This window comes from Erithacus rubecula (assembly GCF_903797595.1).
Source record: "Erithacus rubecula genome assembly, chromosome: 26".
NCBI lineage: Eukaryota > Metazoa > Chordata > Aves > Passeriformes > Muscicapidae > Erithacus > Erithacus rubecula.
The window spans coordinates 660,590-686,409 of NC_136678.1; the positions used below are offsets into that span (position 1 = coordinate 660,590).

The 25,820-nt window shown below is 58.1% G+C and overlaps 2 protein-coding genes across 3 annotated transcripts; both read right to left on the bottom strand.

Moving 5' to 3' along the window:
• Positions 1 to 6,798: 6,798 nt before the first annotated feature.
• On the bottom strand, positions 6,799 to 11,709 carry TNNI1 (troponin I1, slow skeletal type). 2 transcript variants are annotated; one of them, XM_079327438.1, is made up of 7 exons: positions 11,682 to 11,709; positions 10,843 to 10,884; positions 10,196 to 10,327; positions 10,020 to 10,109; positions 9,406 to 9,582; positions 7,683 to 7,793; positions 6,799 to 6,861 (listed from the first exon to the last, which is right to left on the bottom strand). In XM_079327438.1, the coding sequence occupies exons 3-6, from the start codon at positions 10,319 to 10,321 to the stop codon at positions 7,686 to 7,688; spliced, it is 501 nt and encodes a 166-aa protein (XP_079183564.1). In that variant the 5' UTR covers positions 10,322 to 10,327; positions 10,843 to 10,884; positions 11,682 to 11,709; the 3' UTR covers positions 6,799 to 6,861; positions 7,683 to 7,685. The 2 variants fall into 2 exon arrangements, with proteins under 2 accessions (XP_079183564.1, XP_079183563.1); XM_079327437.1 differs by lacking the exon at positions 11,682 to 11,709 and adding an exon at positions 10,984 to 11,322.
• A 10,518-nt stretch (positions 11,710 to 22,227) lies between these two features.
• Positions 22,228 to 23,689, bottom strand: PHLDA3 (pleckstrin homology like domain family A member 3). Its single transcript, XM_079327353.1, has 2 exons — positions 23,288 to 23,689; positions 22,228 to 22,923 (listed from the first exon to the last, which is right to left on the bottom strand). Exons 1-2 carry the CDS (start codon positions 23,637 to 23,639, stop codon positions 22,802 to 22,804), a joined length of 474 nt encoding a protein of 157 aa, XP_079183479.1. The 5' UTR covers positions 23,640 to 23,689; the 3' UTR covers positions 22,228 to 22,801.
• Between the last annotated feature and the right edge of the window lie 2,131 nt (positions 23,690 to 25,820).

The following is a 25,820-nucleotide window of genomic DNA, read 5'->3' on the forward strand; positions in this document are numbered from 1 at the left end:
CAGGGACACTGCCTTTAGTGGGGGATTGTCTTGGAGGTGGATGGGGAGCCCAGGCACAGCAGAGCCAGGTCCCAACCTGGATCTTTCCACAGCATGGCCACAACCCCAGTGCTCCCACTACTCAGGCACTATTCCCTGCACGAAGCGTCAGCCAAGACCCCTTGAGTACAAGCTCTGCTCCCACTGAGATCCATCCCTGCACCAGCCCAATGAACTGCTTGTGAGGCTGAGCTGGCCCTGCATGTTTCCAGCCCACAGGGGCGTGCCATGACCTGAGCAATCATTTTAATCAAAGGTTCCTGATTAAAATCCCATTTCTAGGAGATAGCCCTGTCAAACGAGCCGCCTGCTCCAAGCAAAGCTCGTTCTCTGCTCTTCTTTCTTCTTGCAGTAATCACTGTCTTTCAAGTGTTTTCATATATACAGAGAATTCAGTTAGCTGTGGCATAAGAGGAAAAAAATTACTTAAATAACCTTGCAAGCATCCTGCTAATTGCTGACAGACTATATATAGCAGTCCAGCATGAGCAGCTCCTCTAGAGCAATAAAAGCTCTGTGATTAATGCACAGCAAGCACAGTGCTCACAAAACTCATTGCCAAAGGATAGCACTGGAGCACAGGACTTAGCAGGGTTTTCCAAAGGATTAGGCTGAACGTGGCAGTGAAAGAACACCCCCAGCTAGGATCTACACAGCAAAGGAATATAAAACCTCCCAGTCTGCAATTCCTCTGGTTATTAAGTTGAAGAAATTCTAGATGGGCATTTTGTGCCTGGGGATTAGGTGGAGGATGAGCCTGGCTGACACTTGCCCTCTCACTGACACTTGCCCCTTCCCAGGGCTTTATTTGCAGCTCAAAAACCTTTGGAGCTGAACGGAGTTTCCTCTTTATTCAAAATCCCTCAGAGGGTTTCCCCTCCATAGGTTTGCCCCATTTCCCTCAAACCCAGGAGAATGGTCAGTAGAGAAAATATCCTTCAGCAAGAAATTCCCAAGGCCTATTCCCCACTGCTGGAAATCTCCTCCTTTATCTTGGATGGGTCCTGCTGGGCTGAACAGCAGCACAAAGCATTCACCTCTCGTGTCTGGAGATCTTTGCTGCCGTGGACCTCCTGTTTTCCCTGATGTTCCTCACATTTTTCATGTCCACCATAACCCCAAAATTTCACTCCCAAGGAGGTAAAGCAGCCCAGAGCCTCTCATCTCATAGATGAAGTCATGCTAGATTTTTCCCATGTATCACTTCATACCCATCTAAACCTTCTTTGCCACTTTATCCCCAGAACTCCAAGTGCTGCCAGATCTTTCTGAATGTCTGTATCACCAGTCTCCCCCTCTGCTGTGACAAAATTGCAGGAATTATCAGCAGTTTGTTATCTCACTACTGTTTCCTCTCTGCTGGTTGATTATTTAGTTTTCTTTGGACTTTTCCTCTGAGCTGTGCTTGACCTAAAGGTCTTTGCTTCTGGAAACCCAGGAAAATGCCTGTGTCCCAGGTCATCCTTATCCACAGGCTCATTGATGCCTTCAGCAAACAACAGTCACTTTGTCACACCGGATTTCCCTTCACAAAGTTATTTAGGCCACCCTGACCTCATCCTCAAAGCACAGCTCAAGCTGCAGGTCCTCAGATGTGAGGGTGATGAAATCAGGCAGAGAGAGTCTGTGAGGGAAGAGATGCCCAGAGAACCAGTCTGATGTTCATCCACACCCACTCCATTCTCCAGGCTGTGCCATCTGCTGTCCCAGACTCACAGACCTGAGGGGAAGCTCTGTGCTTGTGGCTGAGGGAGGAGAGGTGCAGGATGTGCCTGGAGCAGGGAAGCTCCAGGGCCAAACCCTTCTCCTCTTCTCTGCCCAGGGGAGCTGCACCTGCCTGAGGAGGAGCCCAGAGCTTCCCCTGGTGTGATCAGCAGAGTTCATTAATACCCTCTAAGGAGCTAGACCAGTTTCAACAGGGCTGGTTTTTCCCTTGGGAACAGTGTCCTGTGTCTCATCACAGTACAGAGCCTGTTTCTTTGGCTGCAGGGTGGTGGAGAGCTCCCAGTTTCCACAACTGTGCTGGAATTATTGCATTCCTCAGTTTCTCCCAGGCCCAGTCGTGAACCCTCCACCTCCGCCCCTGCTGTGATGGTCCCTCAGCCATGGCTCAGCTCCTCCCTGTCTCCTGAGGCTCATCCCTCCTGCTCTGCCATGGTGGAGCAACATTTTCTTCCCAGGCTTCCCTCCTGAGCTGGGACATGGGGCTCCATGGCCAGGAAAAGGAGCTTTCCCTCTTGCTTGGCTCCCTCCCAGCACTGCAGTGGTGCCATAGCTCCCAGAGGTCTCACCAGCATTTAAAATCTCTGGGAGGAGATGAAGATCTTCCTGCATACCTGGGATGGTGCTCTGCAGGCCCTGGAATGGTCCAGGGCTCTCCTTCCCCCTAAAACATATTCAGCTTTTGGAGAAATGTGTGTGATGGTACAGAGAGAGCTCTGTAGAAGGGTCTGGAATTGGTGCTTGCTCAGAAACTGAACCAAGCCAAATCACAACCTTTTATAGGAAAGGAAATATTCCTAGGAAAGGAATTTCCATTGTCTGAACTGCCTGGCACCACCTTCCAGAGGGCTTATTGTTCCCATTCCATTCCCTGCAGATTGGCCTCCACATCAGATGCCATCCCTGTGACACTCCAGATCTAACAATGGCAAACAAGGGACATTCCCCAAAAGTGATCCCAGTGCAAAGTTCTCAGGTGATGGGCAGAGCAGGCCTGGCTCACTGTCAGCAGCTCTGGGACACCTGCAGCCTCACAGCACAGGGAGTGACAGATCCCAGGGTGCAGGGGCTGGAAGGGCCCTCTGGGGATCAGCCAGTCCAACCCCCTGCCCAGACAGGGTCACCTGGGAGCCTGGGGACACAGGGATGTGTCCAGGTGGGTTTGGGATGTCTTCAGAGAGGGAGATTCCAGGCCCTCCTTGGGAAGCTGGTCCAGGGCTCTGCACCTCCAATGAACAAAGTTCTTCCTCATGTTGATGTCAGAGTTTGTGGCAATGGCTCCTTGTCCTGTCCCTGGGCACCCCTGAATTGGTTGTGATTCCTGAGGAATCCTGAGCACTGGGACAAGGCTCAGGCCCAGCAAGAGAAGCTGGACAAGAGGGATGTGCCCTGCTCACCCTGAGCCCTGCTCCTCCCCTGAGTGCAGCCCTTGAGCCTGGGAGGCTCCAGGAGGGGAAAATTCCTTCCTGGTTTTCACTACAGAGGACATACACAGGACAGGCTGTGATGAGTCAGGGGTGACAGGGGTTGTGCCATGGCCCTGCCATGGGGTGTGGTCCTGCACCCAGAGCCCAAAGGGGTCCCAGGGTGATGTTTCACCTTCACCTGAGGGACTGCAGCCTGTGCCAGCCCTCTGCAGGGCAAGATGCTGCAGTCACCTGCAGAGGCCATGGAATAAACTTCACCCCCTCCCACTCCAAGGCTGCACATCACCACTGACATTTCTCCCATCCCTTTGCAGCTCCAACCTCCAGCTGAGCTGCAAATATTCAGGGAAATATTTGGGCAAAGTTCAGGTCTCTGAGCAAGGAGGTCACACAGCCCCAGTAACTTGGAAGGAACCACATTACTACCAAGGAGGGATGTTTTCAGAATGTTTTCATACTGTCTTGATGATATTTTTTTTTTCTTACTGTCCAATTTAATTTCAAATTTGTATAATTTTAAGATTTTAGAACTTTGCTTTGCTTTCTTTCAGGGGTCTAGGCTGCAGTGGAGCAAACTGCAGGACAGTGGGGCCTGGGCTCTGCTCAGTTCAAGGAGACAGGGCTGGCTTCCAGTTCTTCTAGAAAGAGACACCAGTGACTCCTCCAGCCTAAGTCTCTCTTCCTGAGAACTGCCTTGTGGAGTGCAACCCCATTTGGGTTGAATTTTCAGTAAAAATGTACTGGAGGGCTCCTTTCTAATTCAGTGAGCAGAAACTGAGGTTGTTGGGAGGGAAACAGCCATGGGGCTGCAGAGCTGTGGGATGAGGGAAGCCAGGTGCCATGGGGAGAGCTGGGATCCCAGCTGGCCCAGGGCCACAGGAGCAGCTCCAGAGCAGAGATGGAGAGGAAAACCTACCAGGAGAGCTCAGAGCTGACTGCTGCATCTTCCCCTGGAGAAGCAGTCCCACTAAGGGAGCTTTTTCCCCTGCACGTTATCTCTGTTCCTAATAAAACTGAAATTTGTAAAACTTTGTTTTTTCCATGGCAGTCAGTGTGGTTTTCTACCAGATAGGAATGAAAATGGGATCCAGTGACTGGGGAGCATTATACCTTGAAAAGATAGGGAGTCTTGTAGAGGCAAAAGTTTTGGGAGTGGGTTTTTCGATCCTCACTCAATGTAAAACACAAGGTGGCTCCTCAAAGCCACCTGTAGCCCATGACAAGGGCATGTGGGCCCTTGATGAGCACACCTGGCTGCCTTCGGGGCTGCAGAATCACCCTGGGGAGCCCCTAGGTTTGGCTCTGCAGCAGTTTCAGGTGAGCAGGATCTGAGGACAAGCTGGGCACAGGGACAGGGACAGGCACAGGCACAGGGCCAGCATTGACCAGGACCTGGTGCACAGCACCCAGCACCCCTATGGACTTTCATCTCTCTTCCATCCCTCTCCACCCCACAAACTCCACTCTTCTTTTTTATTCATCAAATTAGCATAATCGTACTAAGCCCAGAGAACTGTTCTCAGCCACTGATGTGCCATTTTCTGCTTCTGTTCCAGGCCTGAAGAAGGCTTTGTTTCCATGAAACCTCTCTTGCATTTTCCAGCTCTACCAGTTTGTCAGGTCACAGTTATTAACTCTCCCTGCACATCTTTCTTCCTCTGCCAGGAGCTGTGTGAGTTCCCTCTGGGGATTCCCGGAGAGATCCCAGGATCTCAGACCTCAGCAGTGCTCCCTGAGCTGGGAGGTGTGAGCTGCCAACCAAAACCTTCTGCCTCCAGTGTGGGGCAGGCTGGGCCCTGGGAGATGCTGGGGTGTCACCAGGGACAGTCTCTGGTCACTCCTGGGAGCTGTCATTGGTGTTGGCCAAGACAGAGACACTTCCCAGAGCTGGACCTGCCTGGAGCCTGTGCTGGGGTGCCTGGAGTGAGGACAAAGGAGTCCTGGCACCCTGCTAGGCTGCAGCTGCTTGGCCAAATTAAGCTTGAAAAGATAAAAAATGGGTAGGAAAGCCTCTGTGTGCCATGCAACTGCTGCAGTCCTGCAGGAGGGTGCTGGGGGATGGAAGGTCAGGTGGAAGGACAAGGACTGTCCCAAAGAAGTGAGCTAAGGGAGAAAATTTTCCAGCAGCAGCCTCTTTCTGATCCATTCCTGATTTGGGCAAGAGTTTGCATGAGTTTTTTGAATCCTCCATGAAGGAGCTGCAGGGTGCTGCGGCAGCCTTGAGTGCTGCTGGCTGGGGTACAGAAGTGTCCCCACTGGTCTCCTCCCTCACCCTCCTGTGCCCAGGGACAGTGAGCAGCTTGGCTCAGTGTCCCTGAATTGGCCAAAGGAAGGGATGTGATGCCAGAGGAATTCAGCTGTCTTGGAGACAAACCCAAACCCACCTACCCAAAGCCTCTCCCTCACTCCCACTGCCAGCCATGAGCATGAGTCTGCTGTGGGAAACCCTGCAGGAGCCATCTGCATGGGGCCATCCTTTCCATCCCTTTCTTTAGGGAATGCTGTGTTTTCCTGGGAAGGTGCAGAGCCCACACACTTTTTATGTAGTTTCCTTCCAGTTCTATCTGGGACCTGGCCTTTGCTCCCAGTTTATTGCATTTTCTGCACTTTACAGGCTCACTCCAAAGGGATGGGGAGTGCTGCAACAAACCCTGGTGTGGTGAGGGCTTGAATCTGTGGGTGCTGCAATTCCTCTGGGTACCCTGGGGACATAGACAAGGCACTGCTGCAGCTACCAAGAGCATGCTGTGTGTGTGTGTGCTGAGCTTCTCCTGCAGTGCCCCAGTCAGGACACCCCATGTAGTTTGAATTCTCACTAATTCACCCCTCCAGCCCTGCTCCAGGATGAGCTGACACTTTCCCAGCTGCTTTCACTGCCCAGCTGCAGTTTGGGGGGCTGTGACACAGGAAGAGGTTGGGTGGGGGGGAAGCACGGGATGTTGGGGCTGAAATATGGATTCACCTCTGGAATTAAGCCTTGAAATGGGGCTGCCCCAATTGCCCTGCAGTGCTTGTGGTGAGCAGCTGGTGAGGGAGGTGGTGTCTGGATCTCTGAAGGCTTTTCCAAAGCAACAGAATCTGGGCTTGGAGAGCAGCAGCTGTATTCCTCCTGCCTGGGGGATGGGAAGCTCTGCACCCCTGGGGCTCAGCAAGAACAGCCCTGAACGGGGCAGGGGCCTCAGCAGAGCTGGTGGGACATGAGCAGCACCCTGGAGCTGGAAGGGAGGAGCCTGAAGTCTGTGTGAGCCCAGTGTGGTGTCTGAGAGGCAGCATGGGGACATTGCAGTGACCTGGCCCTGGGCAGCTCCCCCAGTGATGAGCCCACCTCAGCCCAGGACAGTCCTTTAATACACACATGGCTGCACAGGCACGTCTGGGGTGACCCCTCTCAGTCTGAGCTGCTGGGCAGGGCCACAGGGGAGCAGCTGCTGCTGCTGGAGTGTTGGCAGGGCTGGGGGGGCATGGGGGGCCAGTGGCCCCTGGGGACAGCATGGCCTGTGGTTGATGGAGGAGCAGGGCTGAGGGCACTCTGGAAGGAAAAAGCTCAGGTCTCCTTCTACACCATTGTCCTTGTATTTCAGCTCAGTGGGAACTCAGGGAAAGGCACAAAGGGACAGAGCAGCAGAGGGGCAGGCTGGCAGCAGGGATGGGGATGGTCCTCTTCCCAGTGCTCCTGTGGGAAAGAAAAGCAGAGGGGCAGAGGGGCAGCTTTGGGCAGAGGGACAGAGGGGCAGAGGGACAGAGGGGCAGGGGGGGCAGAGGGGCAGCTTTGGGCAGAGGGGCAGAGGGGCAGCTTTGGGCAGAGGGGCAGCTTTGGGCAGAGGGGCAGGGGGGCAGAGGGGCAGGGGGGCATAGGGGCAGAGGGGCAGGGGGGCATAGGGGCAGCTTTGGGCAGAGGGGCAGGGGGCATAGGGGCAGAGGGGCAGGGGGGCAGAGGGGCAGCTTTGGGCAGAGGGGCAGGGGGGCAGAGGGGCAGCTTTGGGCAGAGGGGCAGAGGGGCAGCTTTGGGCAGAGGGGCAGCTTTGGGCAGAGGGGCAGGGGGGGAGAGGGCAGGGGGGCATAGGGGCAGAGGGGCAGGGGGGCAGAGGGGCAGCTTTGGGCAGAGGGGCAGGGGGCAGAGGGGCAGAGGGGCAGGGGGCAGCTTTGGGCAGAGGGGCAGGGGGACAGAGGGGCAGAGGGGCAGGGGGGCAGAGGGGCAGGGGGGCAGGGGGGGTAGAGGGGCAGGGGCAGCTTTGAGCAGAGGGGCAGGGGGGCAGAGGGGCAGGGGGCAGCTTTGGGCTCTGCCAGCAGCCTGAAGGGGCCAGCAGTGCCCACAGGATGAGGATGGCACGGGCAGCACACCCAGAGGGGAGCACCAGGAGAGGAGCAGGGGGCTGTGGGACAGACCCCAGCCAAGGGTGGGACATGGGATGGGGGGCCAGGGGCATTTCTGCCTCTCTCCAGGCACAGCCCAGGAGGCTGAGGGAGTACAGGGGGATCAGGGCCTGGCCCTACCTCTCACTGCCCCGTGGGGGACTTAGCAGCGTCGAACATCTTCTTCCTCCCCTCCATGCCCGACATGGCCTCCACGTTCTTGCGCCAGTCACCCACCTCCACAGGGCGCTCCTGGGGAGGGACAGGCTGGGATCAGGGCCTGGGACAGGCTGGGATCAGGGTCTGGGACAGGCTGGGATCAGGGCCTGGGACAGGCTGGGATCAGGGACAGGCTGGGATCAGGGCCTGGGACAGGCTGGGATCAGGGTCTGGGACAGGCTGGGATCAGGGACAGGGACAGGCTGGGATCAGGGTCTGGGACAGGCTGGGATCAGGGCCTGGGACAGGCTGGGATCAGGGACAGGGACAGGCTGGGATCAGGGCCTGGGACAGGCTGGGATCAGGGACAGGGACAGGCTGGGATCAGGATCTGGGACAGGCTGGGATCAGAGCCTGGGACAGGCTGGGATCAGGGCCTGGGACAGGCTGGGATCAGGGTCTGGGACAGGCTGGGGATGAGGGTCTGGCAGCCCTGCCCTGTCCCTGCCCTGTCCCTCCCCCTGCACAGGGCCCTCAGCTGGGGGACACAGCTGCCCCCTGTCTCTCTGCCATGTGTCCCTGCACATGGAGCTGGCTGGGGAGGTGGCAAACAGCAGCCTGATCTCCACAGGGAGATCTGGTTCCATGTGGATACTCCCCTCCCCAAAGCCTGGCCAAGTGGCCTTCATGCAACAGAAGGCTCAATAATCTAAGAAAAATTTCTTTAAGAGGAAGAAACCACCTTGGACTTTGGGTTTACACAAGCACAGTGGGGCAAATGTTTTCCTGAAGTAAAAACACTTCCTGCATTGCCCTCCCACCTCCATCTTCTATGAGCCATTGGTGGGGAGTGGGATTGTTGGTGTGACAGTGGGAGCCTGCAGACACTTCCATAGCAGACAGGGGAGGTGACAGCAGCTCTGGCAGCCCAGGTGTCTGCTCTGTCAACCCCCAGCATTCGTAGATGACAAGCTGTGCCCCAACACCATCTCACCACATCTAGAACAAACTCAGATCCCTTCTCCACCTGGTGCTCAGGGCTGTAAGCACAGTTTTCTGCCCAAAGGGTTGGAAAAGTGCTGTACCACAATGAAAAAAAACAGCTCAAAATTGAGATTCTCACCCAATTCTCATTCAGTCTGCTGAGCTGGAACGAGCTGGTGAAACCCTTCTGGGTAGAGGGGATCCCCAGCTCTGCCTGGGGATGAGGCACATCTGCTGGTGTAGGGGCATCTGCACACCCCAGGCAGGTTTGGGCATCACTGGCTTTGAGACTTTCCCTTCTCACACCTCTGCCAAGCTGGTGGGAACTGGGCCATTTATCTCAGGCCAAGTGCTGGGCTGCTCTGTTTTATCTAATCTGGGTCTGGGAGTTCCCTGGGAGTTTTCTGGGTGTTATTGTGCCCAACAGGAGCTCCCCTGGCTCCTTACAAGATCAAAGATCAGACTCTGTATGTGCAGGTCAGCAGGGGTGTCAAGGGGGCCCAGGTGAGAGACCCCCACACATTCTGGGAGGGAAGAGAACCACAGACACAGCCCTGAATCTCACATGTTCCCATGCACTAGGAACATGTGTGAATTGAACAACATCCCACAAGGGGAATTGCCTCACAAGGCTGATAAGGGGTGAACACAGGGTACCTGGAGAAGGGCAGGGGCACCCCTAGAAGTGTGTCCATCTCCAGCCTCCAGAGGAGTTACCCACCTTCTCCGTGTCCTCCTTCTTGACAGACTTCAGGTTGGCCCTGAGGTCCATGGACACCTTGTGCTTGGAGCCCAGCAGAGCCCTGAGCATGGCGTCGGCCGAGACGCGCACCCGGCGCAGGGGAGGGCGCTTGAACTTCCCCCGGAGATCAAGAACCTTGATTTTCAGATCTTTAATCTGCAGGGCAGGGCAGCAGGAGTGGGAGGTCACTGCTTGGCTGCCTTGCACAGACAGCCCGTGTGGGAAGCGCTGGGCTCTGCCAGCACCGAGTCCCAGAGGGGTCTGCGCCTCTCCTGCAGATCATCCACCAGGCTCTGCCCACCCAGGCTCAGAGCTGGGCCAGGGCTGGTGGCGTGGGCTCAGGTGGCAGCTGTACCACGAGAAGCTCTCAGACCCACAGGGAACCTCTCTGTGGACCCCAAGGACAGTTTGGGCTCCCTTGGGCAGGGAACCTTGCTCTGAGTGGTGCCTTGCAGAGCAAATACCAGCCCTGAGAAAACCCTGGTGTCTGTCCCATATCCCAGCTCAGCCTGGCCCATGACACTTCCCCACTGAGGCCAGAGCTGCCACTGGGAGGAAGTTTCCAGAAGGAACCAGCCCGTCCTCCCTCCTACCTCCCGGGTGTTATGGTTGCATTTTGCTTCAATGTCGTATCTCTCCTCATCCACAATTTCCACCTTCTCATGCAGCTCCCTGCACAGGTCCTGGGGGCCAAGAAAACAGGAGAGCCATGGGGGAGGTCCCTCCACGCTCCCAAGGAGCTCACTCCACCCTTGGGCCTGGGGAATACCTGGAGCTGGCTCAAGGAGAGCCCACTGGTGTGCAGTGGAGTGACCCGCTCAGACAGGTACCTCTCCTTCTCTGCCTGCTTGTCCACAATCTCCTGATCCCACTCTTCCTTGGCTTTGGCCAGCATCAAACTCTGTGAGCACAAGTAAATGGCAGAAGTGTGAATTGAACAGGCCCTTGGCTCCCCCTGAGCCACTCACACAGCATCTGTAGGATGGGACAGTCTCGTGTGCCAGCCCCCTCCAGATGTGTGCTGTCCCCAAACACACATCAAAGCCTCCCCAGAGCTTTGGTGTGGGACCCTGGGGGCAGGGGGGGCACTGGGGGCTGTGGGGGCCGTGGTCCCACTGGGCTCTGCTGGGGCAGGGAATGTTTATCCCAAGCCAGAGCCCGGGGAGCTCCCAGGCTTGAGCTGGAGCACAAACGAGCTGAGGCTTCAGAGCTGAAGCTGTGGGGGTCTCTGCCCACCTCAGTTTGTTTGGACCACAAATCCCACATGAGTGAGAAGAGAAAGGTGGGGTGGGAGCTGCTGCCCACAGCCCATCCTTGAGCTGTTCCTCGTGCCTGTCCCACCAACCCCACGCTCCAGCCTGGCTCCTTTCCCCCAGCAAGACAATCCCCAGGGAGTTTCCAGCCCTCGGGACTCACCTTCAACAAGAGTTTGCGTGAGGCTGTGATCTTGGATTTTCTCTAGGGGAAAGGGAAGGGAAAGAAAACACCCTTTGAAAACAAACACACAGCAAATGCAGAGCAGCACCGAGATTTTTTCCCAAAGGGAAGGGCACTTACCTCTCTGCAGGCAGGTGAGCAGCCAGGGAGGAGCAGAAAAAACAAGAGAAGAGAACAGGGCATCAAAGAATGAGAGTAAAAAAGAGGGGACAGTCAAGGAAAGCATCTCGTGTTGTTGCAGTTGGTCTCTTAATTCTGTATCTCACAGCTGTCACCAGCATGTGAGCCAGGTCTGAGTTGAAGGTGCCCTCTGGTAATGCAGTGGGAGCTCAGGGCCACAGCTAAGAAAGCCAAAATGTCACTCGGGTGTGACAGGTGAGCTGGCACTGTGCCCATCGTGCCAAGCCCGGCTCAGTCCCTGCAGTTCAGACACCCTCATCCCCCATTCCCACTTCAGTGGGTCAGGATGCCTGGATCCTGCCCGAGTTCACAGGGTGGGGACATCCCGAGGCCATTGCTCCAGGAAAGCTTTACGGGGAGTTTCTCCCTTCTCTGCTCACCAGGGAATGTCTCATTTTGTACAGTGTGCTACAGAAAGCCAGAGGTACTGCCCCCCTCAGATCCGCATTTTGGGATGTAGGAAAGCCCCGAGGTGTGAACTGGGACGTTGAAAGGGTGAACAATTTGCATTTAAAGACAGTTTTTGCAAGGGGAATGGCACAGAGGTCTGGGGCAGGGTGTCCCAGCTGATGCTCCCCGAAGGGACAAGCGCAGCCGGGCGGGGCTTTGCGGGATCCCAGGGGGCTGCGGCTACTCACGGCTCGGGCATCGCGGCGTGCGCTGCTCCCTGCAAAGGAAGGGAAAAGCTGGAACAGAGCGCCAGCGGCACCCGCGGGCGCAGGGAGCGTGCCGAGGAGCGCTGCTGCCCCGTGCCGGCCGGGGGAAGCAGCTCCATCCCGGACACGGGCGGGCTCGGCTCCCACTCTCGGGGCTCTGCCCAAGCCCCGAGCTGCTCCCGCCCGCCCCAGCTCGGGGAAATCTCAGGAGAAATGGGGGCGCCTCGGGGCTTCCCCCATTGTGTCGGCTCAGGGAATCCTGTTCTGCAGCTCCCGTGGGCAACAGCGAGGAAGGGAGAGGCAAAACCCATCCGGGGAGTGCCAGAGCAATGGGCAGCACCTCTGCTCTGGAGCCAGGCTGAGGGCTGGGGGTGTCCAGCCTGGAGCAGAGAAGGATCCAGGGACACCTGAGAGCCCCTTCCAGCGCCTAAAGGGGCTCCAAGAGAGCAGGAGGGGGACTTTGGACAAGGGATGGGAGGGACAGAACAAGGGGGAATGGCTCCCACTGCCAGAGGGCAGCGTTGGATGGGATATTGGGAAGGAATTCTTGGCTGTGAGGCCCTGGCACAGGTGCCCAGAGCAGCTGTGGCTGCCCCAAATCTGGAATATCCAAGGCAGGGTGGACAGGGCTTGAAACAACCTGGGATAGTGGGAGGTGTCCCTTCCCATGGCAGGAGTAGGACTGGATGGCTTTAAGGTCTCTCCCAACCCAAATGATTCTGGGATTCTCTAAGTCAGTGCCCACAGCTGAGCAGGTTCCTTCAGCAGCCACATTCCAGGTGAAACACTCAGGGTTTCCTATTTTGCATTTGCCTGGTGATCCCAAGCCCTGGCAGCAGCTCCAGCCCACGCTTCTCCTCTGACCCTGCTCTGGCCCCTCTGACCCCCTCCTGTGCTGAGCAGCTGTGGCACCCTGTGAGCCCAAGCAGCAGAAAAATGTGGGGGGAAATACCAATCCATTTAAAATTTTTTAAAATTTCTTTTTCCCCTCAAACAGCATTTTCCAGGAGTGAAATGAACAAGCTGGGATTTTTTGCCTTGATGATTTTGCATCCTCCCAAATTTTGAAATTTGGAAACTGCTTTAGACCCCAAAGATTCATACTGGGATTAATGAAAAGCTGGTCTCACACAGCTGCTCCCAGGTTTGTGGGGAGCCTGTGCCAAGCAAATCTCAGGGCACCTCCTGACTGCCCCCTTGTCCCTATTCCCTTCCCATGCCCCTACAGCTCATCCAGAGACATGTCCTGAATAAATGGAATTTGGGGAGGGGGAATGCAATAAAATCCCAGCAGGAATCATCTCCCTCAGAGCCTCCCAATCCAGATCCCTGGATTTACAAGGAAAAATCCCAAGGACAGAAATTTCTTTGTCCTCAACCCACATCAGACATATAGTGTTTCCTGCCTTTGTGGAGGTTTTTGGTGCTGTGACAAACATCCCAGAGGACACCAAGCAGCACTGGTGCCTTGAGCAGGCTGGGTCAAAATAAACCCCCAGTTTATTTTGGGGGGTGGCAGAGGAGCCTTTCTCTCCCTGGAGCTGAGGACTGGGCACAGCTTCTCAGCGTTTCCATTGTCCCCCTCTGGAGCTGAGCCCAGCATTCCTTGGGGTGGAATCCACACCACACCTCCAGCTCATGACCTCTACCAAGGTCAGTCACGTTTTAGGGCCAAATAGTCCTAAATTGGCTTCCCAAACAACAGCAAGGACTCGGCTGTGCCAGTGAGACATCCCCAACAATGCCCAGTGCCAGGACTTTTGGACTCCAGCTGAATCTCGAGCATCCATGAGAGACTTCACTCCCTGATGGAGACAAGAGGATCTGGACAAGCTAATTTTGCACTATTTGCACTGTCCCAGCTGTAAAAAGTTTATAAAGATTATTGAACCACTGGATCATGTAAATCCTTAAAGGAAATAATCCCATAAACCCAAACACAGTGAATCCTGATATCTTCCACCATCCCAGGAGGCTGGAGACAAGCCACAAGCACTGTTCCAGCTACCCCAACTCCACACTCTGTTCTCATCCTGAACCTCCCACCAGTGAGCCAGGCTGGAGCTCTTGGGCAAGTGCTCCCCAAACAGTCCTGTTTGCCACGTTGTGGAAAAAAAACCAGACAAATATCTGCTCCAAAGTCTTTGTCCCCATTGCAGCCTCACCAACCCTCTCTCCAAGAGCAGAGGAAATGTCTGATCCACCTCAGGGAGGGGGAGAAATTCAGGCAAATTCACATGCTGGGAGTTCCTCTCTATCAGGTCTCGTGCCTGTGCCACCAGCAGCACACCCGGAGGGGACCCGGGGCAGTGGCAGTGGCAGTGGCAGTGCCTTACCTGGCTCTGCAGGAGGGAGGTGTCTCCTGGCCCCGGTGCAGCTGCTCTCTGCCGGGGCTGTGGCTGCTGGGGGCTATTGAATCCCAGCCCTGCCTGCAAGTGGTCGGTAAAAATAGCACAAATCCCCTCCTCTGCAGGCATCTGCTGCAAGCCCCGGGCGTGCTGGGGCTGCTGCTCACACCTGGGGCACTGCCTGCAGTACAGGGACACACACAGGTCACCGTGTGTCACTGCAGTGCAGGGCACCCACAGCCCCTCTTTGGCTCACAGAATTTCAGGGCTGCTTGCATGGGAATCAGCCCAGAATGGTTTGGGTGGGAAGAGACCTTAGAGATCATCCAGTCCCACCCCTGCCCTGGGCAGGGACACCTTCCACTACCCCAGGCTGCTCCAAGCCCTCTTCAGCCTGGCCCTGGACACTGCCAGGGATGGGGCAGTCCTGTGCATCCTGGAACCCTGTCCAGCTCCTCACCACTTTCACAGGGTAGAATTTCTCCCCACCATCCCATCTAACCCTGCCCTCTGGCAGTGGGAAGCCATTTCCCTTGTCCTGTCTCTCCAGGCCCTTGTCCCAGGTCCCTGTCCAGCTCCCTTGGGGCCCCTTTGGGCACTGGGATGCCCCCAGCTCAGACCTGCTCACACTGAGTTGTTGGGGTCAGGCTGACCAGTGCTGGTGGTGCCATGGGGATGGGCTGGATTCTCCTGGCATCTATGCCTTGCATCTGTCCAGTGTGACAAAGCTTCAGAGATGCTGGAAAAAGCAGAGCAGGGGTTGTGAACAGCCTGGGAGCTGCTGCCATGCTGACCCCTGCACAATGGGGCACACACAGGACAGCATTGCCCAAGGGGCTTCCTGGGAGCCACCAGAGCCACCAGAGCAGGACAGTGAAGCTCACCAGGCCAGGCTACTCAGGGGTGATGGTGAAAAGCAGCAAATGAGGAGTCACTCTTCAGGCCAGCTGGGGTGGGGACAGGAAGGTGCAGTCCCCTCGTTAAGGAGAGGGACCAGCCCTACCCACCCAGCGCAGCACTACAGCTTGGCATGCTCAAGCAACTCCCAACCTCCCACAGGCTCTGAGGTTTTCCCCAGAAAAGCAGTGAAAAGCTGTTGTCTGTCCCCACTGCTCCCCACAAAGCCCCTTGCCCAGTGTCCTTTTGCATGACAAGGACTGCAGGGCAGGCAACACCTGTTCCCCGGGATGTTTTTAGAGACAAATTTAGGAGCAAACAATTCCCAACGTGGGGCCCAGCAGGGACAATGCCTGGCATGTTAATCCTGGGGCTTTCATGGCCGGGAGGGACACGCAGCTGCAGGAGTGGGGCAGCTCCCGTGGTGGGAGCACACACAGCCCCATCCTGCAGAGCCCCCCGGCTCCTTTCCTGCCTGGACGGCAGCAGCAGCTGCCGAGAGCTCGGGGACAGCAGCAGTGGCAGTGCCATCCTCGTGTGAATTGCACCAAGCAAGTCCCAGGGGCAGGGGAAGCCCCCCGCAGGCAGCCCAGCCCCGGGGCCCTGCAAGGACCCTGCCCGGCTCCACCCAGAGCAGAGGATCTGCTCTCACCCCCAGCAGGAGGAGGCTCTAACCAGCCCCGTCAGACCTTTATAAGGAAAAGCCCCCACGGGGCCAGGCCTCCAGCATCTTTCCTCCCGGATGCCTTGGGATTGTTTTCGGAGCACAGAGGAGCCAAAATTAGCCCGTGACAAAGGCGCTGCATTCCCGCGGCTCCGGGGATGGGGCGGGGGCTGTTTCGGATGCCATTTGCTCCAGTCTCAGGTTTCATCCTCTGAGGGACCCGGAGTGAGGAGAAGGGAAGGGCAGGAGGAGGATGGGGCAATGGGACCCCTAGATTTGGGGTTTTCCCATGGGTTTGAAAGTCCCGGCTCTGCCGTGGGGACAGCACCGAGGGACTGGCCAGGGACTGAGATCTCCCATCCCTCCTCCCCAGCTGACACAGAGGGGATGTTCTGAGTCCCCATCCCTGGCTCACAAACTCAAGGAGCTGCCTCCAGGTGTTTTATCAGGTACCACCTGGGCCTTGGACACCACTCTGATCTGTGGGGGTGGGAAGGATCAGGCTGGAAATCTCTGGGGTAGAGCAGTGCTGAGGGCAGATGCAGAGCAAAACACTAAAATATATCTGAGATTGGCTCCATGGGTCAGAGCTGGGTGCTGATAACATCCAGCTCATGGGTTTGATCCCCATTCACTTAAGAGTGCGACTCAGTGATCTTTGTGGGTCCCTTCCAACTCAGACTTCTGTGATTTGTCCATGTGCTGCTGCTGCTGCTGCAAATCCAATATCCCTGTTACTGGGAGCCACTGGTTGAAGGGAAGGGTTCCCCATGGACTGCAACCAAGGGGATGGATGCCAACAGAATATTTCCAGAGAGCTGTATGGGGTGGTCAGACCCAGCCAGGACCAGGTCCCAGGCACAGCTCCTTGTCCCTGAATGTCCCTGTGACCTACAGGTCACCTGTGTTTACTCTCTTACCAGTGTGTTTAGAGGGATGGGGCATTTTCCCCCTCTGGACCTTCCAAGTCCCTGGAGGGTGCTGGTGCATCAGCCCCACACCCACAGCAGGGGCTGTCAGAGCTGCCCGATAGTCTCTGGCTCCTCAAGGCCTTGGGACTCCAAATACAAAGGCACCTGACTCCTGTGAGCAGCTCAGCTGCCCCACATGAAGCCAATCTCCCTGAAGAAATGAACTTGAAGCAATGCTGGAGGAATCTCTTCCCCTCCTCTGGAACCTTCCCACCCATCCTATCCTCTCCCTCTCCCAACCATTGTCCTCGTTCCATCAACCCCCATGGAATTCACAAAGACAGCAGCTCCCAGAACATCCAGGACAGACTCAGAAATTACAGATGAGCCTCTGGTGTCCTTTGGGACTCATCCTCACATCCATCCCCCCACTGCCACACTCAGAGTCCAGCACTGGGGGGTGACAGGAGAGCCCCAGCTGCACCAGTTTGTCACAGGACTGGGACAGATGATGCCCCACAGACTCACCAAGGTGTGGAGAAGGTTTTTCTTCTATGGGACAGCTCAGGGACCAGGGCACAGCAAGGTCACCCCCTAAGCCAGGTGATTGCAAGGCTGCAGGATCAGGTGGCAACGAAGTGGAGAAGGGCCATGGGACTTGTCCTGAGGAATGATCCCCTGTGGGTGTTTCTCTGCAGAGCATCCAGCAGCTCTCACCCCTCCTGAGCTGCCAGAGGAATCCAGCCAGTCCCACCTGCTCTGTGGATTGGTGACAGTACAGTGGAAGCTCCCAGGATGGTTCTCCAAGAGCAAATGCCTTCTGCAGCCCTGGGGGGAATCTCCTCACCCTGTTGCATCTGTGAACAAGTCCAACCAAACCTGAGGGATGCCCTGAGATGGAAAAGAGGGCCAGAATTTGGATAATCATCACAGCCTGGCCTGGGAACCAGCACAGCCCCAGGCCAGACCCCAAATATTCCCCGTGGGGCTGAGAGACCTCTCCCAGATCATCTGTCCCATTATCTTCACCCCATTGCATCAGCCCCTCCATGACACTCCCATTTCCCACTGCCTGGCAGGGCAGAGGCTTCTCTTCCCTTTGGGATGTGCTGTTCCAGGCCCTGCTCCTGCAGCCACAGCCCCTGTCCTGGGAGCCCTGAGCTCCAGACCCCTGGGGCCTGGTGCAGCTCAGAACAGGGCTCATGCCACCCTCTCCATCCCTGGGCACAGGATTTGTCCTCCCCATCTGGCTTCAGAGCAAATCCATTGGAGTCAGCTCTGGGGCTGGATGCCAAAGGAGAACAATTATCCCAAAATGGAAGAAACACTTCTAGAAATATCATGGACAGTTTGTTTTTCTCTGCTTGAATACTCTGGGGAGGCCTGAAATGTTTCAATGGCTTTGCCAATGACACATGAAACCTTCCCAGTGCTGATCCTGTGGGCTCTTCTCACCAGGAGGGGGATTTGGGCTGCTCCATGCCAGTGGCAGCCCTGGCTCAGCAGGTGTTTGAATATGAGTATCACAAAGTTCAGGCTGGTTTCCAGCCTAAGGCAAAATATTCTGCATTAAAAAAAAAACCCAAAAAATAACCAACTATTCCAAATAATCCAAAATTTCTGGCCTAGGCAGGGACCCTGACAGTGGTTTTGGACATTTTCAGGGTATTTAGACCTTTACATCTGTCTCTGAGATATATCTCAGTATCCACTTTGGGCTAGGCAGGGCCACCCCCACCCCCAGAGCCACCCAGTGGCTCAGACACAGATGGTGCTGGGATGTGCAGGTTGTTCCCCCTGCAGCTCCAGCAATGTCTGGGCCCTGGTTTTCACAGAATCACTGGGTTGGAAAAGACCTTCAAGATCATCGAGTCTAACCCAGTTGAGGTGCTAATACCTCAACTAAACCATGGCACCAAGTGCCACATCCAGTCTTTTTTTTAAAAACACATCCAGGGATGGTCACTCCACCACCTCCCCAGGCAGATTATTCCAGTACTTTATTATTCTTTCCATGAAAAATTTTTTTCCTAACATCCAACCTAAGTTTCCCTTGGTGCAGCCTAAGGCTGTGTCCTCTGGTTCCGTCAGTGCTGCCTGGAGAAAGAGACCAACCCCACATGGCCCCACACCTTTCAGGGGGCTGTAAGAGTGATCAGGTCATCTCTGAGTCTCCTTTTCTCCAGGCTGAACATCCCCAGATCCCTCAGTTGTCCCTCACAGGGTTTGTGTTCCAGGCCCCTCACCAGCCTTGTTGCCTCCTCTGGATGTGCTCCAGCCCCTCCATGTCCTTCCTAAACTGAGGGGCCCAGAACTGGACACAGCACTCGAGGTACAGCCTCACCAGTGCTGAGTACAGGGGAAGGTTTTGTTCCTTCCTGCTCAGGCCCTGCCCTTCCATGGGCTCCCACAACTTCAGCTCTACTGCTGGGGAATGTCACAGCCACAGTCCTCAACCCCCGGGGACACCCAGCCCAAGACACCCCAGCAGGACCCTGTTGTTGGGGAATTAATGTGTAATCCCTGCAATCCCTGCCCTGACCCCCTCAGCACCCCAAGATCAAGGCAACAACAAGGACAGTTATTTCTTCCTTCACCCAAATGCAGGAGGTTTCATTGGAGATGGCCAAGCTCCCTACAGCAATGCTGGGAACATCCCATCCCAGCCTCTGCTACTCTGCAGCCTGCACACACAGACACAGCAGAACTGCAGGCAGGTCATGGGTCCCAAAACAACAGAAATTGCAGTTTAGGGTGGTCAACAATGAAACCATTCTAGGAGCATCTGGAGGAAGCTGGACAGTTGACCTAAAGCCAAAATGCAGAATGCTAATTACTACAGCTGGGATTTGTTTATCTAAAGAGGAACCAGCCAGTAGCTTAGGGATGCTCCCAAGAGAAGCAGGGCAGTGCCAGCTTTCTGCAGGACCCTCGGTGATGGAGGATGTCCCACACATGGTCCCACCTGACAAAAGCATGAGCACCTTCAGGCTGCACCTCCCTTTCTCAGCACTGTGACCCCACTGCCCTCCCTGGCACCCAGGGTGTCCAGCCAGCCCCAAACTGATCCCACAGCCAGACCTAGGATGTCATCAAGTGGAAAAACTCCTGCCCCCTGCACCCACTGACCCTTGTGGTGCTGCAGGGAGGGTGCCAGTCGCTGTGTGTGCTGGCAGAGCCCCTGCCCAGGGTGGGGGCACAGGGCACCCCCAGAGCAGCCTTGGCACTGGGGCACCCTCAGACAAGTGTGGAGGGCTGCTGCAGCGGGGGCACCCTGGACTGCCAGCAGCACTGCAGATTTTCAGGCTCCTGACTTGCACCTCTGGGTGCTCCAGGGCACCTCTCTCCTGTCTGGGGCTCTCCCTGGGGCCCGGGGGGGCCTGGCAGCCCCTCCTCACCACTGGAGCCCATGTGCTGGAGGGGCTGAGGGGCCACAACCCCACCATACATCCCCCTGTTGCCCCCTCCCCCAGGGGCACTAGAAATGCTTCCTGTGGCTCCTCTCCTGCTTTCCAGGCTGCCTGGAAATGTTCTGGCACCATGTCCCTGCTGCTGGGGATGCTCCAGCCTCTGACTCTGGCCCAGCTCCAGACCCTGGCCAGGTCTCTGGGCTGTTTATTTGCTTTTTAGTCTGGGGGTGATTTTTCCTCTGCAGAGACATTCAGCCCTCCCAAGGGCAGATGAAGCCACCACGCCTTCCACCCCCACACTGCTGGCTGGGCCCTGATCCCCAGCCCCTGCTCCAGGGTCAGGCTGGGAACTACTGAGGGTGGGTCAGGCAGGTGTGGGTGTCTGCTCAGAAGAAAATCCCAAACCTGGAGACTTGGGGAGGTCTGAAGTCCCGGGGAATATGGAGACCAGGCAGGGACCCTGGATGTGTGTTGGTCTGGATGAAGGGCTTGGGATGAGGATGGAAAGGCTTCACTTCCCCCATGCCTGGACCTGAGACACTGACACAGGGATTTGTGTTCTCTTATTGTCCTCTCCCTCCACTGACTGCCTGAATTTCTCCCCACTCTCAGGTACAGTGCCTCTCTGCTGCCTCATCATCAGTGCCCAGGGATATGCAACAGCCAGGGCTGGTGCTTACACACCCTCATTGCTCATTTTCTCTGCCAGTTCCTTGCTGGCAGTTGGAAAACAGAAAGTATCTATTTACAGGGAACAAGAGAGCAGAAAAATTGAAAAAAAAAAGGAGTCACACTGGACAAAACCAGTAACTTTGGGAACTCCCTTGCACTGAGTGCTCCCACCCTGGCACCCACCTGGCTTGGAATGCTCACATGGCTTTGACTGAGCCTCACTGAATCCTCTGACTCCAAGAGTTGGGGATTTAAGGGAAACCCCAAGACAATGATCCTTGCCCTGGAAATGCTGTGTAAGCACCAGCACCCTCATGGCCACCCCATTCCCTCCTGACACGTGTGCAGGGACCTGGGCAGGGGCTTGTTCACACTTGAATCATGTCCTGTGGAGGGTCCCACCATCCCTGGAGCCCCCCTTGTCCCTGTCATTGACACTGGGATGGTGCAGAGCTCTGTCTGTGCAGGGCTTGGTCCAGCTTCACCTGCACCCCCACCCTGGCCCCCCTCTATCCTCTCCACTCCCAGCCAGGGGGTCTCAGTAAATGCAGCTCTGAAGAACAGCTGCTAGCCAAGGAGGCTTTGCTGGGTGGAGCACCAGAGCCTGTTTCTGCAGAGCCAGCACTAGCCTGACCTTGCATGGTGAGCAGGCTCTGACCGTGCCACCGTCCCCAAAGCCACCCTGACACGGGGACAGGACCCATGGGCCTCGTGGGGGGCAGGCTGGGGGGAATGCTGGGGGCAGGCTGGGGGCAGGCTGGGGGGAATGCTTGGGGGGATTGCTGGGGAAAGTCTGGGGGCAATGCTGGGGACAGGCTGGGAGGATTGCTGGGGACAGGCTGGGGGCAGGCTCTGCTGCAGGCTGGGGGGCAGGACAGGGGCAGGCTGGGGGGCAGGATGGGGGCAGGCTCTGCTGCAGGCTGGGGGGCAGGATGGGGGCAGGCTCTGCTGCAGGCTGGGGGGAAGGATGGGGGAAGGCTGGGGGCAGGACGGGGGCAGGCTGGGGGGCAGGATGGGGGCAGGCTGGGGGGCAGGATGGGGGCAGGCTGGGGGGCAGGCTCTGCTGCAGGCTGGGGGCAGGATGGGAGACAGGATGGGGGCAGGCTGGGGGCAGGATGGGGGCAGGCTGGGGGGCAGGCTCTGCTGCAGGCTGGGGGCAGGATGGGAGACAGGATGGGGACAGGCTCTGCTGCAGGCTGGGGGCAGGATGGGGGGCAGGCTGGGGGGCAGGCTGGGGTCAGCTACCATGGCCCGGGACACAAGGACACCGCACTCCCTGATTCCCACGCGCCAGGGAAGCTCCGCAGGATCCGCAGCGCCTCCGGCCCCGGGCTGGGCTCAGGCTCCGGCTTGTGCAGTGCACTGGTGGCTCCAGGCACTGCTGTCTGCGCTGCCTGTCGGGGCAGGGCCATCCCTTCCCTGCTGCAGAGCCACAGCACTGCTCCTGCTCACGGCACACAAACCACCGTGGGAATCCCTGGGCGCTGCAGGACTGGGGACCAGCCTCAGGGTGCCAGTGGGGGACTTTAAAGCCTGACTGGTTTAGGGATCATGACTGGCAAAGCTCTGTGCAGGATTTGTGGTCTCCCGTGTCATGGGGTCCCACAAATCAAAGCAACACCAGGGTAAGAAGCTGAAAGTCCTGTTTAGGAACACTTTTGGTACAGGGAATTGGGGTCCCCAGCAATCCCCGACAGCCCAAGACATCCCAGGGTGAGACAATGTCCAGCAGCACTGCTATGTCCCCACGCTCTCAGTTCAGTGCCCTGCTGAGGGGTCCCTGCTGCAGCAGCAGCAGCTCTCCAGCAGCCCCTTTTTAAAATTAGGACCCAGCCACATCCATCTGTCCCAGTGCCACTGTCACACAAGCAGAGCTCCCTGTGGCATGGATCCTTCCAGGACAGCCTCATGTATCCCCTGTCCTGCAGGAGAGGCCGGGGTCCCAGCAGTGCACCGCGGTCTGCACATGTCAGTGGAATGAAGGGTGGCAGGGCCCAGGCATGGATGTCACCTCCTGCCTCGTCTGAAGCACCAGGTGGTGGCCCTGCTTGTGTCCTTTGCCCTGCTGTGCCAAGGAGAGGTGGCTGTGCCAGCCCAGCTCTTGTGGTGCTTCAGTCCTGCCCCAGCACAGGGGGAGCCAGTGCCAGCACCAGCCTCCCCGGGGCCACTGTCCTCGTCCCCGGGTTGCACAGCAGTGACCTCACTTGCCCGCAGGGATCCCGTTGTCCCCAGCACCTGCCGAGCCGAGGGCCACCTCCATCCGACTCCTGGGAAGCTGTGATTCCCTGGGCTGTCCCACCGCGGCTGCGTCCAGCTGCACCACTGCAGAGAGAAGGCTCCTGTCACCTGCTCAGCTAGCGCTGGGACAGGGGACATCCTGAGGGGACTGGGGCCAGAAACCATCCACATCCCATTCCACGTGCAGGATGGCAAAGGGCCCCATATCCCTCAGGCCGCCCCAGACAGAGGGAGGATGTTATAAAATCCCTGTCCAGGGATACAGAGAAGTGAAACCCACGAGGCATCTCAGCCAGTGGCAGGGGAACATGGGAATATCAACCTGCAGAACCACCCCGGTCCCTCGGACCCCCTCTGTGATTCCCCAAACCATTCAAGGACAGGAACCTGCGGCCAGGGCCCTCATCCCGGGCTGGGTCTGCTCCCCGGCCCGCGGTGGCTCCGGTACCTGCTCGGCAGCTGTGCCGGGCGCGCACCTCCTGCATCGCCTGCTGGTTCTTGAAGCGCACCAGCCCCATGGTGATCGCGGCGTTCCAGCCCGGGTCCTCCTGCGCGCAGCGGAAATCGATCTCGACGCTGTCGTCCATCACCACCGTGAAATAAATGTGCCGCTCCTTCCACTCCACGCACTCCACGGCCTTCATGCGGGCGAAGCTCAGCTCCTTGCGCCGCGAGCCCTTGGGCTCGAAGAGCTGCAGCCCCTTCTCCGTCAGCAGGCAGCGCTTCTTCTTCCAGAGCTGAAGCAGCCCCCCGCTGCGCTTCTCCAGCACGCCCTCCCTCAGCACCTTCTCGGGGGTCATGGCGCGCGGGATTCTCAGCCCCTCGCGCGGGCCCAGCCGGGCATTACCCGCCGCGGGAATTCAGCCGAGCTCCCGGGCCGGCTCCCCGCGGTGGCCGTGCTGCTGCCGCCGGGACTCGCCGCCCTCCGCCCGGCTCTCAGAGGGGCTGAGCCGCGGCGTGCCCCATTCCGCACGGCCCCGCGCCGGGCTCCGCTCCCCGCCCGAGCCGCGTGTGGGATCCGCGCTCCCGGGAGCTGTCGCTACTTGCCCGGCCGCTCTCCCACTCGCATTCCTGCCGCCTCGCCTGGCCCCTCCTGCGCTCAGGCTCCCTTCACGCCCAGGCGAAGCCCGGCCAGGCCCGGCGCAGCCCCGCTTCACCCGGGAGGAGCTTTTGGGTGCCCGAGGGCAGGCGGTGCCTCAGGGTCTTCTTGTGAGCAGGCAGGGTGTGGGATGGGGCAGGGTGTGGGATGGGGCAGGGAGTGGGGTGAGGCAGGGCTGGGGCGCTTCTGCACGACAGCCGGGGGCGCAGGGACAGATGTGGAGGTGCAAGAGCAGCTCTTGGGGCGCGCTGCAGCGGCTTGTGGGGGTGCATCCCCATGGGCACAGGGCTACAGGGTGCTGTGCAGTGCTGGTGGGGACAGTGCGCGGTGGGGCACAGGGCTGACTGGGCGGGGAACGCTGAGTAAATGCCAGCAAGGGAAGAGTACAGACAGTACAGGGCACTGTACCGGACTGGGGGCATGGGGGTTGCGGTGCCAGCCAAGGAGGCACCATGAGCAGCTGCAGTGCCAGGGTAGGGGCTTCTGGGTGCAGTGCCAGCTGGGGCAGTCGGCTCTGCGTGCAGCACCAGCCGGGCAGGGGCTCTGGGAACCCCGAGCGCAGACCAGGAGAGGAGACAAAAGCAGAGAACAGACCCCAGCCACTCACCCAAGGGTGCTGGGCCACCTCTCAACACACAGAGCTCCCACCCTTCCAAGCCCCCGAGACGCGGATTTGAAGCCCTCAGGCTGTTCCCCAGCAAGAAGCAGCATCCCCCAGCCTCGTGTGACCTGTACGGGGGAAGGAGCCGTGAGCGCGGCCGGGGCAGCGCAGCCTGGTCCTGCCTGATCCTCCCTCCCCTGCAGCCAAACACCGTCTCCTTTCCAGCCCGTCTCGTTCCCGGCCACCGCAACACCGTCTGTTCCTGTGCCAGCGCCTGGCACCGAGGGGCTCCCCGGGCTGGGCCGGGCTGCCGGGGCCACATCTGGGGACCTGTGCAGGCCATGGGCTGCCAGGGCGGGTGACGGTCACAGGTCAGCTGAATGTGCCCCCGCACACGCTGTGTGTGTGGGTCCTTCACCCAGGTGAGGTCTGCAATGGGAAGAAATCCCTCCGGGAATGTGCCGAGGTCACCGACAAGGGCTGGATCAGCCCCTCGCTCCCTGCACGCAGGTGCTGTCCCAGCGCGCACCCCCCAGCCCACCCTGCTCATGCATCCCGCAGACCCCAACCCCGCAGAGCCCCCGGGCGGAGTCCCTCCTGCCCCAGCCCCTCCATCACTCGCGGGCCCTCCCGGGGGCTTTGCCGGCAGCCGCCGTAGCCAGGGGCCAAGTCTGCAGCGCTGATGAGATGCGCCTCATTATCCCTCATTAAGAGGGCAGGGCGGCTGGCGGAGCCAGGAACTGGTTCGTGCTCCCTGGGGCCAACCTCGCCACCCTGGCAGAGATCCCAGGTGTCCCAGGAGACCCGGGCTCCTGACGTCGGGCGGCCCTGGAGGTCATCCTGAGCGCCCCAGCCCTTCAGAAGGAGCAGAGCTAATGTGTGGGTTCCCCCAGCTAGGCTGTTTTCCCACGCACGGGTAAGGCTGAGCCCTGGGCGCTCGGGGGAGCAGTTTCGGGACTGTCACTGTTCTGGTAAGCTGCGGTGTCCGTGGGCAGTTCTGGCTCACCATCCAGCTCCAGCTCCATCCTTACAGCCTGGGGAGAGCCAAGAGCTGCCAACCCCTGCCTGAGACCCCCGCCCCTCTGCCCACTGCAGTCACTGCTTCTCCAGCACCAGCCACCAGGAATGTGATGGTCCCGCAGCCCTGTGTGTGAAGGAGCTTTGACTCCCGTCTCCCCAGCTGCCCATTCCCAGACACACCAGGCAGGGGTCTCGTCCTGCCAGTCTGCTCGGGGGGTACATGGCAGCTCCTGCCCTGCAGCAGACTCCACAGGACTCGCT

Excerpts from the sequence above, each read along its gene's own strand:
- TNNI1 (XM_079327437.1), bottom strand. The coding sequence starts at position 11,046 with ATGCCCTGTTCTCTTCTCTTGTTTTTTCTGCTCCTCCCTGGCTGCTCA. Across the intron at positions 10,328-10,842 it reads CACGCAAACTCTTGTTGAAG|AGTTTGATGCTGGCCAAAGC; the intron begins GTGAGTCCCGAG and ends TTGTGCTCACAG. Across the intron at positions 9,583-10,019 it reads GCAACCATAACACCCGGGAG|ATTAAAGATCTGAAAATCAA; the intron begins GTAGGAGGGAGG and ends CCTGCCCTGCAG.
- PHLDA3 (XM_079327353.1), bottom strand. The coding sequence starts at position 23,639 with ATGACCCCCGAGAAGGTGCTGAGGGAGGGCGTGCTGGAGAAGCGCAGC. Across the intron at positions 22,924-23,287 it reads CCGGCACAGCTGCCGAGCAG|TGGTGCAGCTGGACGCAGCC; the intron begins GTACCGGAGCCA and ends TTCTCTCTGCAG.